General features: G+C 55.7%; 2 protein-coding genes across 5 annotated transcripts in view; one reads left to right on the plus strand and one right to left on the minus strand.

The window, feature by feature from the left end:
• Kif19 (kinesin family member 19) overlaps positions 1 to 5,347 on the plus strand; it is a 26,927-nt gene extending 21,580 nt beyond the window's left edge. For 2 of the 4 annotated variants that reach the window (XM_031352575.1, XM_031352572.1), the window contains 10 exons: positions 135 to 309; positions 436 to 631; positions 1,063 to 1,333; positions 1,419 to 1,540; positions 2,107 to 2,240; positions 2,467 to 2,572; positions 2,705 to 2,792; positions 3,858 to 4,255; positions 4,484 to 4,643; positions 4,847 to 5,347. In XM_031352575.1, the coding sequence (XP_031208435.1) occupies positions 135 to 309; positions 436 to 631; positions 1,063 to 1,333; positions 1,419 to 1,540; positions 2,107 to 2,240; positions 2,467 to 2,572; positions 2,705 to 2,792; positions 3,858 to 4,255; positions 4,484 to 4,643; positions 4,847 to 4,977 (1,781 nt within the window). In that variant the 3' untranslated portion in view covers positions 4,978 to 5,347. The remainder of the gene's footprint in view (positions 1 to 134; positions 310 to 435; positions 632 to 1,062; positions 1,334 to 1,418; positions 1,541 to 2,106; positions 2,241 to 2,466; positions 2,573 to 2,704; positions 2,793 to 3,857; positions 4,256 to 4,483; positions 4,644 to 4,846) is intronic. The other 2 variants (XM_031352574.1, XM_031352573.1) reach the window with 2 other exon arrangements.
• Positions 5,348 to 5,892: 545 nt separating this feature from the next.
• Positions 5,893 to 11,909, minus strand: Btbd17 (BTB domain containing 17). The gene is made up of 3 exons (XM_031352577.1): positions 11,591 to 11,909; positions 8,684 to 8,960; positions 5,893 to 7,198 (listed from the first exon to the last, which is right to left on the minus strand). Exons 1-3 carry the CDS (start codon positions 11,673 to 11,675, stop codon positions 6,124 to 6,126), a joined length of 1,437 nt encoding a protein of 478 aa, XP_031208437.1. The 5' UTR covers positions 11,676 to 11,909; the 3' UTR covers positions 5,893 to 6,123.
• Positions 11,910 to 12,308: the final 399 nt, after the last annotated feature.

Consider the following 12,308-nt stretch of genomic DNA (forward strand, 5'->3'; position numbering starts at 1 on the left):
GAGAGAGAGAGAGAGAGAGAGAGAGAGAGAGAGGAAGGGAGATGAGTTGGAAGGAGACGCGCTGGTCTGGGCGACAGAGCCTCAGGTGGGCCTGAGCTGGCGGCCCCTCTGCTCACACTACCCCCACCCGGCAGCTGAGGTACAGCTGCACAGCGGGCAGGAAGGGCAGGTGCAGATGGGACAGCTTCGGGAGCAACTCATCAGCGCCTTCCACGAGCAGATGGATGTGCGACGGCGCCTGCTGGAGCTGGAGAACCAGGCCATGGAAGTCCAGATTGACACCTCCCGTCACCTACTCACCATTGCCGGGTATGCTCGCCCCTATCCTGGGACCCTTTAGACCCACCCAGGTTCAGGTTTGGCATTGGAGGAGCCTGGAGCATTTGAAGCACAAATGAGCTGATTCTTGTGTCTCTCGTGGGGAAATGCGGGCAGCTGGGAGCACGAGAAGTCACGCCGGGCTCTCAAGTGGCGGGAGGAGCGAAGGAAGGAGTCCTACACCAAAGACGACAGTGAGAAAGACTCGGACACAGGAGATGAGCCAGATAACCTGGAGCCACCGGAAGTGGCCGCAGCCCGGGAAAACATCGCCGCCCTTGTGGGCGAACAGAAGAAGCTGCGCAAGGAGAAGGTGTACCGGGCTTGAGGGCAGAGAGCTGGGGAAGAGGGAGACCCAGAGAACTCAGGCAGGCCACAAATCTTGGGTGCCCAAGTCTCTACGTCTCTGTGTACTTCATACTTCTTATCTCTAAAATGGGAGCAACCGTGGTTATGTCCAAAAGAGGTCGCTGGAGACAGTTAAACTAATGCTTGGCATAAAACAAGAACTAAAAGCATGGTAACCAATAGAATAATAACAGATTTGTACCTTCTGAGTTAGAATTAGGGATGTCACAGGGCATGGTTGAGTCAAGTGGGCACAAAGGCGCCTATTACTTGCAAGACCCAGAATAAGCTTAGAAGGCTATCCTGGGCTTGGAGGACCACCCAGAAGGCCTGAGACCAGAACCTGTCTAGACTGGTGGGACTGGCCTGATGCTGACCCGTGCCACCCTCCCGCAGCTGGCGCTGGAGCAGCGCTGCCGGGAGCTGCGAGCGCGTGGCCGGCGCCTGGAAGAGACGCTGCCGCGCTGCATCAGCTCGGAGGAGCAGCGCGAGGTGCTCAGCCTGCTGTGCCGCGTGCACGAGCTGGAGGTGGAAAACACCGCGATGCAGTCGCACGCGCTGCTCCTCGACAGCGCCCTGCGCCACCGCCGCGAGGCCGTGCGCCGCCTGGAACAGCACCGCAGCCTCTGCGACGAGATCATCCAGGGCCAGCGACAGATCATCGACGGTAGGGCTCGACCCTGCGGGCCTGGGGCATTGTCGTTGGGGCTGAGGGCCCACGCGGAGCCCTCATCTCCCCTTACCCCGGACAGACTTCAATCTGGAGGTTCCCCGACACCTGGAGGAACTCTATGAAGTCTACTTTCGGGAACTGGAAGAGGGCAGCCTGGAGCGAGCCACCATCATGGACCGCGTGGCCTCCAGAGCCCTGCAGGTGGGCGCGTGGGCCGACATAAATTCGCTGACATGGGGATCCCACCAATCCAGCCAAGAGGAGTTGGTCTCTCTCCCTCCCTCCCCTCTCCTCCCTCCCTCCCCTCTCCTCCCTCCCTTCCGCTCCCCTCCCCTCCTACCTCCCCAAGCCTGGATGAGGTTCCCCCATTCCTGGGCATTACTAACTGGCCTGGCTGTTTTCCCAGCCTAGGGTCAAAAGGTCAGGACTGCTGTTTGAGCTAGCTGGGAGGCTGAGGCAGGAGGCTTGAAAGATCACCCACCACTGTACAACAAGATTCTATCTCAATGAATGGGTGGATGGAGGCTTAACTAATTTCTAAATATCAAGGGAACGGGGTGCTCTAAAGGACCAGGCCACTGAGCTGTGCCACTGAGGCTGCCTAATGGTCCCAGCTTGCAGGGGGACCCAGAGCACAGGCCCAGTGCCCTCCACCCCCAACCCCCATCTTACAGCCCTTATGGCTCTTCGTTGTTCCTGGTTCAAGGCCTAGTCTTCTAACTCTTCACTCTTGTCGTTGCCTCTCTCCCTTCCCACCATACACACAGGACAGTTCCTTGCCCAAAATCACTCCAGCAGGGACCACACTGACCCCAGACTCTGACCTGGAGAGTGTGAAAACGCTGAGTTCTGAGGCCCAACGCCCCCAAAACAACACCCTACCCCCACTTGGCACAGACAAGTGAGACTCTCTGAGGGATGTCAGCCCTGATGAGGGCTGGGGGGCTGAGGACGGGGGAGATGGAGCTAGAAGCACACAGGAGGCTGTGGCATGGGTCTGCAGCCAGAAGTTGTGGGTTCTCCCTCCCTTGGCACCAACGGGTTCTTCTCGAGGGTGGGGGTGGGTGGACTTTGGTGTGACTAGCCTGGTCAACAGCTGCCTCCTCCTGTTCCTCTGCCAACTGCAGTGAGTCCTACCACGTGTTCAAGGCCAGTCCCAGGGCCTGGCAGATGAAAAGCTCCTCTGTGCCTACTCCACCTCCCATCCAGGTGGGCAGCCTAGTGGCCCAGGAGGTGAGCTCTGGGTGCCCAGCAGTGGGTTGAATCCTTCCAAAATGCCTAGCCCTGAGAGGCCACAGAACCTCTGCAGATTTCTGGTGCGGAGTCCCTGGTGTCTTCAAGATCTTCCCCTTTCCAAACCCCTAGGCCCCACCACAGGACAGCCTGGGCAGCCAGATCAACTCTTCCCCAGACAGTAGCGAGCACCTGTCAGAGATCCTTCTGTCCCATAAAGGTGAGTGTGCCTGCCTGCCCCCCCCCACACACACACATACAATTGCCCGACATCTTCTCAACTGCTCAGGCTGCAAAGCGAAGCTCCTTCCTGTTCTCTCGACCTGCCGAAGGTCCCCAGTCATTGGCTTTATTGGAAGGACTAGCCACCTGCTTAGGGACACAGGGAAGATGGAGCACAATCAGAGATTAAAATGGTGGTGCCTGCCACCCCCTCCCCACTGGATAATGCAGTGGCAAATTCTAAAATTGAATCCATCCCTGACCTAGACAGATAGACTAAACTCTGTCTAAAATATGTATTTTTTTTTTTTTGGGTGGGGGGAGGAGATACTAGGAATTGAACCTAGTATCTCACACACAGTAGGCTGGGATTAAAGGCAGGTGCCACCACCACCACCTGGCTCACTTTTAATCTTGAAATCAGATCTAAGTTGCTTGGGTTGGCAGGCCTCCTCCTCTTCTTCCTCCTCCTCCTCCTCCTCCTCCTCCTCCTCCACTACCACCACCACCACCACCTCCTCCTCCATCTCCTCCTTCTCTAACTCCTCCTCCTCCTGCACCACCACCACCACCACCTCCTCTACCACCACTTCCTCCACCACCACCTCCTCCTCCATCTCCTCCTCCTCCTCTCCCACTTCTTCTTTCTCCTCCTCCTTATCTTCTCCTGAGACAAGGTCTAACTATGTAGCTTAGGCTATCCTAGAACTCACTATGTAGAGCAGTCTGGCCTGGTCGAATTCACAGAGACTGGCTGTTTCTGCCTTCCAAGTGCTGGGATTAAAGGTTTGCACCGCCATGGCCGGCCAGCCTTAAACTTTTGATCTTCCTGCCCCAGTCTCCGGAGGAGCTAAGATTACAGGCTTATGACACTGGTCCAGACTCCCAGTGTCTCAGTTAATCCTTGATGGAGCCCCAGAGTATTTATTTTACAATCCCAAAATGAAATTAAGATTCCCAGGGTTCGCCCAAAGCTCCTCAGAGCCGTCAGCAAGTTAGAGTTCTGGAGGTGAATTCTGTGAGTCCTGGCTCTTGCTCACCTTAGCTTTGGTATCTGCTATAGAGAGGAAAGAGATCCTGACACGGACCAAGTGCATCTCCGTGAAGGCCGCCCAGCGGCGCTCCCGGGCCCTGGGAACGGAAGGGCGCCACCTGCTGGCACCTGCCACAGAGCGCAGCAGCCAGTCCCTGCACTCGTTGAGCGAAGCTGATGATGCTCGTCCACCCGGTCCACTGGCCTGCAAGCGGCCACCCAGCCCCACACTGCAGCATGCTGTCAGCGAGGACAATCTATCTAGCAGCACGGGAGAGGGCCCCTCCCGGGCGGTAGGACCTAGAGGTGATGGCACTGGGCCCTGGGTGCGTGGCCAGAAGAAATGCCTCAGCAAAAAAAGGGAGGAGTCGCTGGAGGCCAAGAGGAGGAAGCGGAGGTCTCGGTCCTTCGAGGTCACGGGACAAGGGGTGAGGCAAAGGGCAGGGGTGAAATGTCTGCACCCGTTACTGATGTGTGGGGGCCTGTGGGCTAGCACTCTTGAGAAGTTACAGAACACTTCCAGCCCTTCACTACCTCTAGAGCCCTGACCAGAAACACAACTATTCCCCACCACACACACAAAATAGCTAGGACTGGTTCGGTAGCTGAACCCCGGACATCTCTCCGTTCCATTCCACTGTTTCCCACGTGTACAGCTGTCCCGTCCCAAGACACACCTACTGGGACCTCGTCCCTCGGAGGGCCTTTCAGATCGCCGGATGCCAGCGTGTGGACGGCCATCCCCTGGTGTCAGGCATCTGGGAAAAGTCTCTCTGCCTCTGGCCAAGGTCAAGTTTCCTCCAAACCAGAATACAGGTCAGTACTAACCAAAAAGGGACTGAGGTGGGAGAGGCCTTGACCAGCTCAAAGGGGAAACACACTGGCCCGTATCTAGAAGCACGATTCAGGGAGCAATACTGATGGGGTCGGCAAGCTGGAATTGGTCCCCTTAGGAGTTCAAGGCCACTGGGTGGTAGGGGAGGAAAGATATTCCTCAACTAATGTCTCTCCTGTCATAGGCTCTGGAAACCCTTCACCCCTTCTTGTTCCTCCCAACCAAGCTGGTGTTTCCCGCAGAGCTACGCGTGGGCCCAGCCTGCCTCATGGCTCAAGCACCTTTGGCAAAGATGGACGACTCCAGCATAACTGAGGGACCCAGGCACCTACTATTCTGAACCCCAAGACTGAAGGGTGTAGCAGGGACTGGGAGGTAGAAGCTGGGCAGATGGGGATCCCATGGAGCAAGAGCTTAGAGGGCTGGACTCCCATGACCCAGAGATGGTAGAACTGCAGAACTCTTCCATGTTCACCCTGCCACTAAAAAGGGAGATGAGTCCCAGAGGCCCAGCTTCCCAGCCCGGGACAGAACATTGTTGCCAAAAACTTGTACAGACCTGGGGCCAGTCTCGGCTTCGGCAATAGGGGACAGGAGCTCTTAGTGAGATGGGACTCCCGGGCCCACCCCTGGGCCTGGCTGAAGATGGGGTGTGGGGAAGGAGTTCACAGGACTTCACGTAGGGAAGGGGTGGGTGGGGAGGGAGTTTGGTTTTGTAACTTCTCTGTTGCTCTTTTTTTTTCTTTTTGCCTTTCTTTTAAATAAAGTCCTTCTGGGGTTTTGATGGCTGTGTTGGGAGCTGTGGAGTGTGCAGTGTTGGGACTAAGACTCGTCCAGATCCTGACCCCTTCTCTCCCAGAGCCCCATCTCCCTTGGCACAAACCTACACACAACTGGAGAATGGTTTTTCAAAGACTCCCCCCTCTCCAGAAGAATGGGGCTAGAGCTAGGTCTAGCTTTCGGCCATCTCTCAAGAGCCTTCCCTAAGGCCAGGGACTGGTGGGCAGTGGCAAAAAGCCCCACAAGCCACAGGGGCTGCTGCCCCTGGAGATTGACGCTCAGAGAGCGCCTCAGCTCAGATGTGGAGATTCCTATCCAAGAGGGAGATTGCCCAGAACCAACCCCCTGTCAATCAGTCTTCCTCGCCCTAATTCATGTTCAGGTGGGGTCTCTGGCAGGGAGGAACTGAGTGGAGGGCATGTGAACCCCAGACATTTTGAAACCCGGAAGTTGCTTCAGTACCTGGCCTATCTTAGCATCGGTTTATTCTGGACCTTTATGCTGCCTTCAAATAAGCTGGGAAAGGCACTCCTGAAACCACAGCCATTTTGTCTACCACATCCTCCTGCCTTCTACCATAGTCCCAACAGGCCGCACCTGGTCACCCAAGGCCTAGGCCGACAGTCACTTTTTTGTGACTGGTGTGTCATCCAGGCCAGGCCTTATTTCTCAATCCAGAGGCTAACTGGGAGTCCGGATGAGGGTGTGGTACACCGGCTTGACGATGAGATGGAGATGCAGCGCATTCTCCACCAGGTATTCCGAGTTGCGCCTCTGCAGGTCTGCGTGGGCTAGGAAGTCGCCAGCCTCCTCGCTGCTCTGATGGAAGCTGTAGGCGTGGCGCACCAGGAGGCGGCCCTGATGGCGCGCCCCTACCAGCACAGTCTTCTGGAAGCTCACACCCGCCGCGTCGCCACCGCTGCTAGCCGGCGTGACCACCAGTCGGGGCCTCCCGTCCTCCGGGCGCGCGGCGGGCAGCGCGGTGCCTGCGGCGTCCGCGTAGACGGGCCGCAAGCTGACGGGCAGCCAGCGCGGGGAGAAGAGCACATTCCAGGTAATCCGGCGACCCGCGTCGTGGCCGCTTGGTCCCAACTGCGTCTGGAAGCTGGTGCTGCGATCGTCGCGAGCCGGGTTGTTGATGACCCACGGGGCGCCCCAGGCTGGGGCGAGGTAGTTGCGCGGCAGGAAGGCGCTGCCGTTCACGTGGAAGAACTTGGCGTAGTGCAGCGGCGAGGCAGCGTGGAACTGGTAAGCCTGCAGCAAGAGATCTGCCACCGCCGGGCCGTGGCGCGCCAGCGCGGCCGAGCGCGCCTGCAGCTGGAACAGCTGTGCGGGCGGGATCATGGGGTAGCGGATGGCGCGCAGCGCTCGCTCGGCCACAGTGGGGGGCGGACGCGCGCGGCCCAGCCACGCCTCCAGCGCGTGGAACAGCTCCAGCTCATCCTGCAGCACCAGGTCGGAGCGCTGCAGGAGCTGCGCCAGCAACTCGGGGCTCACGGCTCCCCACTCCGCGCTCCCCGCCACGGCAGAAAGGTTCCAAGCCAGGAACTGCAGGCAGCTCTCGCGCAGAGCCTCATCCCCGGTGCTCACCGCGTAGTGGTACCAGCCTACAGCGGGGCCCGCGCCTCCCGCCAGGTGCGCGCGCATGTAGTCGGCCACGCCTCGCTGCAAGGATGCTACTCCATACTTGGTGGCCAGCCTATGCAGCGGGATAGCCTGGGCCAGTAGTACCGTCAGCTCACCACAGTACAAATACCTGCAAGAGAGTTGGAGAGGGGCCCGTCGAGCGGGCACAGCAGTTAAGAGCACTCGTCTCCAGCATCCATATTGCCTCGGAAACCATCTGTAACTCCAGCCCTCTTCTGGCCGGAGCAGAGCACCCATTTACATGTGGCATAACTCATACAGGCACACAAGTTAATAATATGATTATAAAAAATAAATAAAAGTAGGGCTGGAGAGATGGTTCAGCGGTTAAGAGCCCTGACTGCTCTTCCAGAGGTCCTGAGTTCAAGTCCCAGCACCCACATGGTGGTTCACAACCATCTGTAATGGGGGTCCGATGCCCTTTTCTGGTGTGTCTGAAGACAGCAACAGTGTACTCATATACATAAAATAAGTAAATAAACCTTTTCAAAAAATAAATAAAAATAAAAATAGAAAGATGGGTGGGGGAGGAGTCTTGTCAAAGCCGCCCACACCACCCCAGCATGTTTTCCCAGAACCTAGAGGGCACATAGACATTTTTGTAAGGAACAAACTGGGATGAATGGGCCTTGAGGCTTCCTGTGTGTCCCTCTTACGTTCCCTCCTGGCCCATTCAGACATCTTTAGCTTCTGGTGCTGTGGGAATCACATGCATTTACTGAGCATCCACTACATATCTAACTCTAAGCTCAAACGAGAAGAGGCCGCCAGTAACCCTGGTGTCCACACAGTTTGGATTTGGATGCCCATCTGACTTCCTCCTTGCCACTAGACAAGGCAAGTCCTTTAACTTAGGCTTCCTAAGAAAGGCGAAGAGCCCACCTCCAGAATGTTGTCACCGTGAGAGGCTGTGACAAATCTCACTACACAGTACACAGCCAACCCAGGCTACTTCCTGTTCCCTTCTCTTTGCTCTGGTTTTTCATCTGTCTGGATTCCCTCTCCCTCTTAGTTATTTTACTGTTTCTGGCTCTTTTACAGTGCCTCCTCTCCCCCCTCCCCCATTCTCCCCAACAGTCCCACTGGCACACAGCACCCCACTTGGCTCTATGGGAAACCCTTCTGTTTTATCCCTCTTCCTGTGGCCTGGAACTTGGGGGTGTTGCCTGGAATCTTGCAGCCACCTTGTCTGAGCCCTCAGAGCAAGGTTACCTCCTTGGACCGTTTTTACAAGTCTTTCCCTGACGCAAGAAGGAGAGAGGTGACCAAGCCCGTTGACCTTTCCACTCCTAAGCCCTGTGATTTCAAAGCCCTGTGGCCATTTAAGACACTTGAGACCCACCAAGAATCTGTTGTTCCTCTAAGTGTTCGTGGCTGGGTTTGGAAGTAGCTGAGAAGGGACCCCCTCAAAGGGCAGAAAGGGACACAGGCCACAGCAGGGAGGGCATCAGAAGGAGGGGGGAAGGAGGCCTGTGTTATGTGTCATGCTAGGACTTTTGAAAATCGATATAATAACCCGTAAGGCCAGACTTCTGCGCCCCTGAAGGTGGCGAGGCTGGGGAGCCTTGAACAGGATGCCCTTCCCCCCTCGTACCTGATGAACTTGTCAAAGACAGCCGCACAGTCCCGGGGTTCCCGCAGCACCACCTCACTCTGGTTGCTCAGCAGTTCCCGGAACAGCTCACTGTGCAGCCCCAGCAACAAGCGATGGGTGTGGAAGGCTCGGACCTCATCGGTGCCCACAGCCTGGACCCGAAGGACGACATCACTGGCGTTACCCTGGCGCAGCAGGTCCTGCAGTCGCTGGAGCAGCGTGTGGGAGTGATTGATGGCGGTGCCTGCTGCCTCCCCACCCACATCGGCTCTCTGAGCTGCAGCAGGAAGGGACATGGCAGAGCCTGAGAAGGCACCCGGCCTAGTGCTTCCAACTAAGGCTGCAGAGGGACCAACGGGTGACATGGTGGCAGAGTGCGGGAAAAGGGTGGGAAGCCTAATGAAGGAGCTGTGTGCACACACAAAGTATCCACAAGCTAGCTCATCCTGGGTGTACATGGTGGCCCCAGGCGGGCTCGGAAGTACATTCTTAGAAGAGTATGCTCTGGTTGGAAAGAAGTCACGGACCAGTTGTTTCTGTGAACCGATGTCCACGGTACTCGACCCCCAGAGGAGGGTGAAGAAAACTCTGGGTCCTACCTCTCTCACCTCCTCATAAAACCGGTCAGAGCTGGCACAGCCCTGAGTACTGAGGACTTACGTAGCTGCCACGTGGCAGTGAATGAACCTAACCCAGTTCTCACACTCAGGAAAGCTCAAGGGGGCAGAACAGGCATGGAGCCAGGTGGTGGTGGCGCACGCCTTTAATCCCAGCACTTGGGAGGCAGAAGCAGGTGGATTTCTGAGTTCAAGGCCAGCCTCGTCTACAGAGTGAGTTCCAGGACAGCCAGGGCTACACAGAGAAACTCTGTCTCGAAAAAACAAAAACAAAAACAAAAGTACACACATGAAAGGGTGAGACAGAAGGATTGCCCAAGTTCAAGGCCAGCCTGGGCTCCATAGCCAACATCAGATTGTCACTGCTTAGGAAGACCCTATCTAAAAGTGGGGAAGTGGGGACATCAGATGGCTCAGCCAGTAAAGGTAGCTGCTGACAACATGGGGTTGATCTTGGGGACCCATATGTTGTTGTAAGGAGAGAACTGACTCCTGACAGTTGTCCTTTGACCTCCACCTGTGTGCAATGGCACACACACACACACACACACACACACACACACACACACACACGGATAAAATAGATAAAATGTAATTAAAGGGAGAGGGATCCTGGAGAAGAAGACAGAGCTCTGTTGGAGAAATGATTGACATATAAGCCTGAGGACTTGAATTCCATCCCGAGAACCCAGGTAAAGAAACTAGATGGGATGGGTCATGCTTGTAATCATAGCACCATGGAGGCAGAGAAAGGTGGATCCCTAAGGCTCTCTGGTCAAGCAGCTTAGCCTATGCACCGAGCTCCAGGCCAGTAAGGGAAACTCACAAAATACAAGATGGAAGGCACCTGAGGAGCCATACCTCGACCTCTGGCTTCCACATGCACACTCACACACACACACACACACACACATATACATACATATACACATATACATGCACACACATACATATTCATACATACACATATACACATGCACATATACACATATATACATACATACCACATACATACATGCACACACATGTACATATACATACACAAATGCATACCATATATACACATATACTTGCACATACATACACATACATACATACATACATACATACATATGCACACAGAGAAATCAATTTTAAAAATGAATAAATGCACACGTGAGCAGCCTGGAACTAGCAGAGAAAGAGTGCCCAGAGACAAAGGGACACAGCCAGCCCTAAAGGCCCCAGGTGGGATGGGCTGGAGGGGCTCAGGTTAGGGAGACCAAAGGGGACCAAAGCTGGCACAGCAGGCATAGGGCTTCTTTCTGTCTTTCTTTCGTTTTCTTTTTAGGTTTTTTGTTTTGTTTGTTTGTTTGTTTTTGCTTTTGTTTTTTTTTTTTTTTTTTTTTTTTAGATAGGGTCTCTTGTAGCTCAGGCTAGCCTTGGATTCATTATTAGCTGAGGTTAGCCTTGAATTCTTGATCCTTCTCCCTCCTCATCCTAATGTGCCGGGACTACAGGAAGGCATCACCACTCCCCAGTGAAAAGCACTGCCCCAGCCCTACTCAGTGAAACAGTCAGGGACCCAAGGAATGGGATTCTAGGGGTGACAGTGTTAAAGTCAGCATCTCCCTCCCAGAGAGGCCTGTTCTTGTGTTCTCAGGGCAGTTGTGGGGTCAGATGGGGACACATGCTGAGTTATAGAAAAGACAGCCCCCAGCCAGAGTAGTGCAGGGAGCCTTGCAAACGGGGAGGGGGTGCGGGGGGGGGGGACAGGCGGTTAAGCATCTGACAATTGCAGAAGGCCGCCAGCAGGCAGCTCTAGTGCACACACACACACACACACACACTCACTCACACAGTGGGCGCAGGGCCTATGTGTGGACTGCTGAAAGGAAGGCTCACAAGAGTGAGCATCTGTGTGTGGGAGACGGAGACCCAGCAAGGGAGAAAGCGAGCAGCTGCTGGGGGTGAATTTCCCAGCCCCGCCTCCCCAGCTGTCACTCCCAAGGACCTGAATGCTGATGGCGTCCCCAAGCAGCCCCTGCCTGGACCCAGCTGCCTGAGACAATGAGCAGTACAGGGTCTTTTTGTTATCGAGACTCCTGCCTGCTGCCCAGCCCCTCTTTCCCCGGAAGGCTGTGTGCCCCTTTCTCTCTGTCCGTGGAGATGTCAAGTCTCTCCGTGTTCTCTGGGGCTGGCTGGCTGGCTCCACCTCCTGGCCAGCCTTCTGTGGCTCCTAGCAGAAGTTCTTGCCCCAATCCTTACCTTTTTCCTTACCAGGCACCTGATCCCTTTACTTTCCACTTACCTGCACGAGTGACCAGTCCCACCAAAGCCAGGATAGCCCAGAAGCTGCCCCAGGACCCAGGCTTGCAGGAACCTTTTCTAAGCATCTTTGTGCTCTGTCCCTAAATCCACTGGAGGGACAGTCAAGTCCAGAGCACTCCGATCCCATCCCTCCTCCTTATATAGGATCCAGCAAGGAGACAGTACCCCCTTCCCTCCTAGCCTCCCTCCCCCTACCAGACTCTGCCATGGATTGGTTGAAGCTGGCCCCTGCTGTTGCCTAGGCAACTACTTAAGCCAGAGAGTGGCAGCCCCAGGGGCTTTTGTGCTGGCCTGGGCCCCCAAGGGGAACAGATCCGGACACCCTCCCTCCTCCCCCACCTCTCCAGACAACCCAGCAAAGCTAGCTGTTCCTCTCCCGGGAAGTTTTAAGCTCTCTGAAGGGCAAGCAGAGGGCTTCAGGACCCCTGGCAGCCATCAACCCTAGGGCCCCAGCCCCCAGGCCCAGCCTCCGTCCTGGCACGGAGCATACTTGGCAGTGTCCTGGTAAGCTGGCTACAAAGGGAGAGCCTGGAAGAGGCGAGGAAGAGCTGGCTCAGGGCTCTGTCCCTCCCCCACTCCCATTTTAGGGTGGGCCTGTTATCCAGAGGGGAGGGTAAGGACCTTGAATAGGGGTATGGGGTAAAGAGGATTATTCTCACGCTGTTTGTTGAAGAAAGTTCTTGTCATGCTCTGGAGAC

This window comes from Mastomys coucha, unplaced genomic scaffold (genome assembly GCF_008632895.1).
Source record: "Mastomys coucha isolate ucsf_1 unplaced genomic scaffold, UCSF_Mcou_1 pScaffold5, whole genome shotgun sequence".
Taxonomy (NCBI): Eukaryota; Metazoa; Chordata; class Mammalia; order Rodentia; family Muridae; genus Mastomys; species Mastomys coucha.

Coding starts and splice junctions, on each gene's coding strand:
- Btbd17 (XM_031352577.1), bottom strand. CDS start 11,675: ATGCTTAGAAAAGGTTCCTGCAAGCCTGGGTCCTGGGGCAGCTTCTGG. Junction 8,961..11,590: donor GGGACTGGTCACTCGTGCAG/GTAAGTGGAAAG, acceptor TTCCTGCTGCAG/CTCAGAGAGCCGATGTGGGT. Junction 7,199..8,683: donor GTCTTTGACAAGTTCATCAG/GTACGAGGGGGG, acceptor ACTCTCTTGCAG/GTATTTGTACTGTGGTGAGC.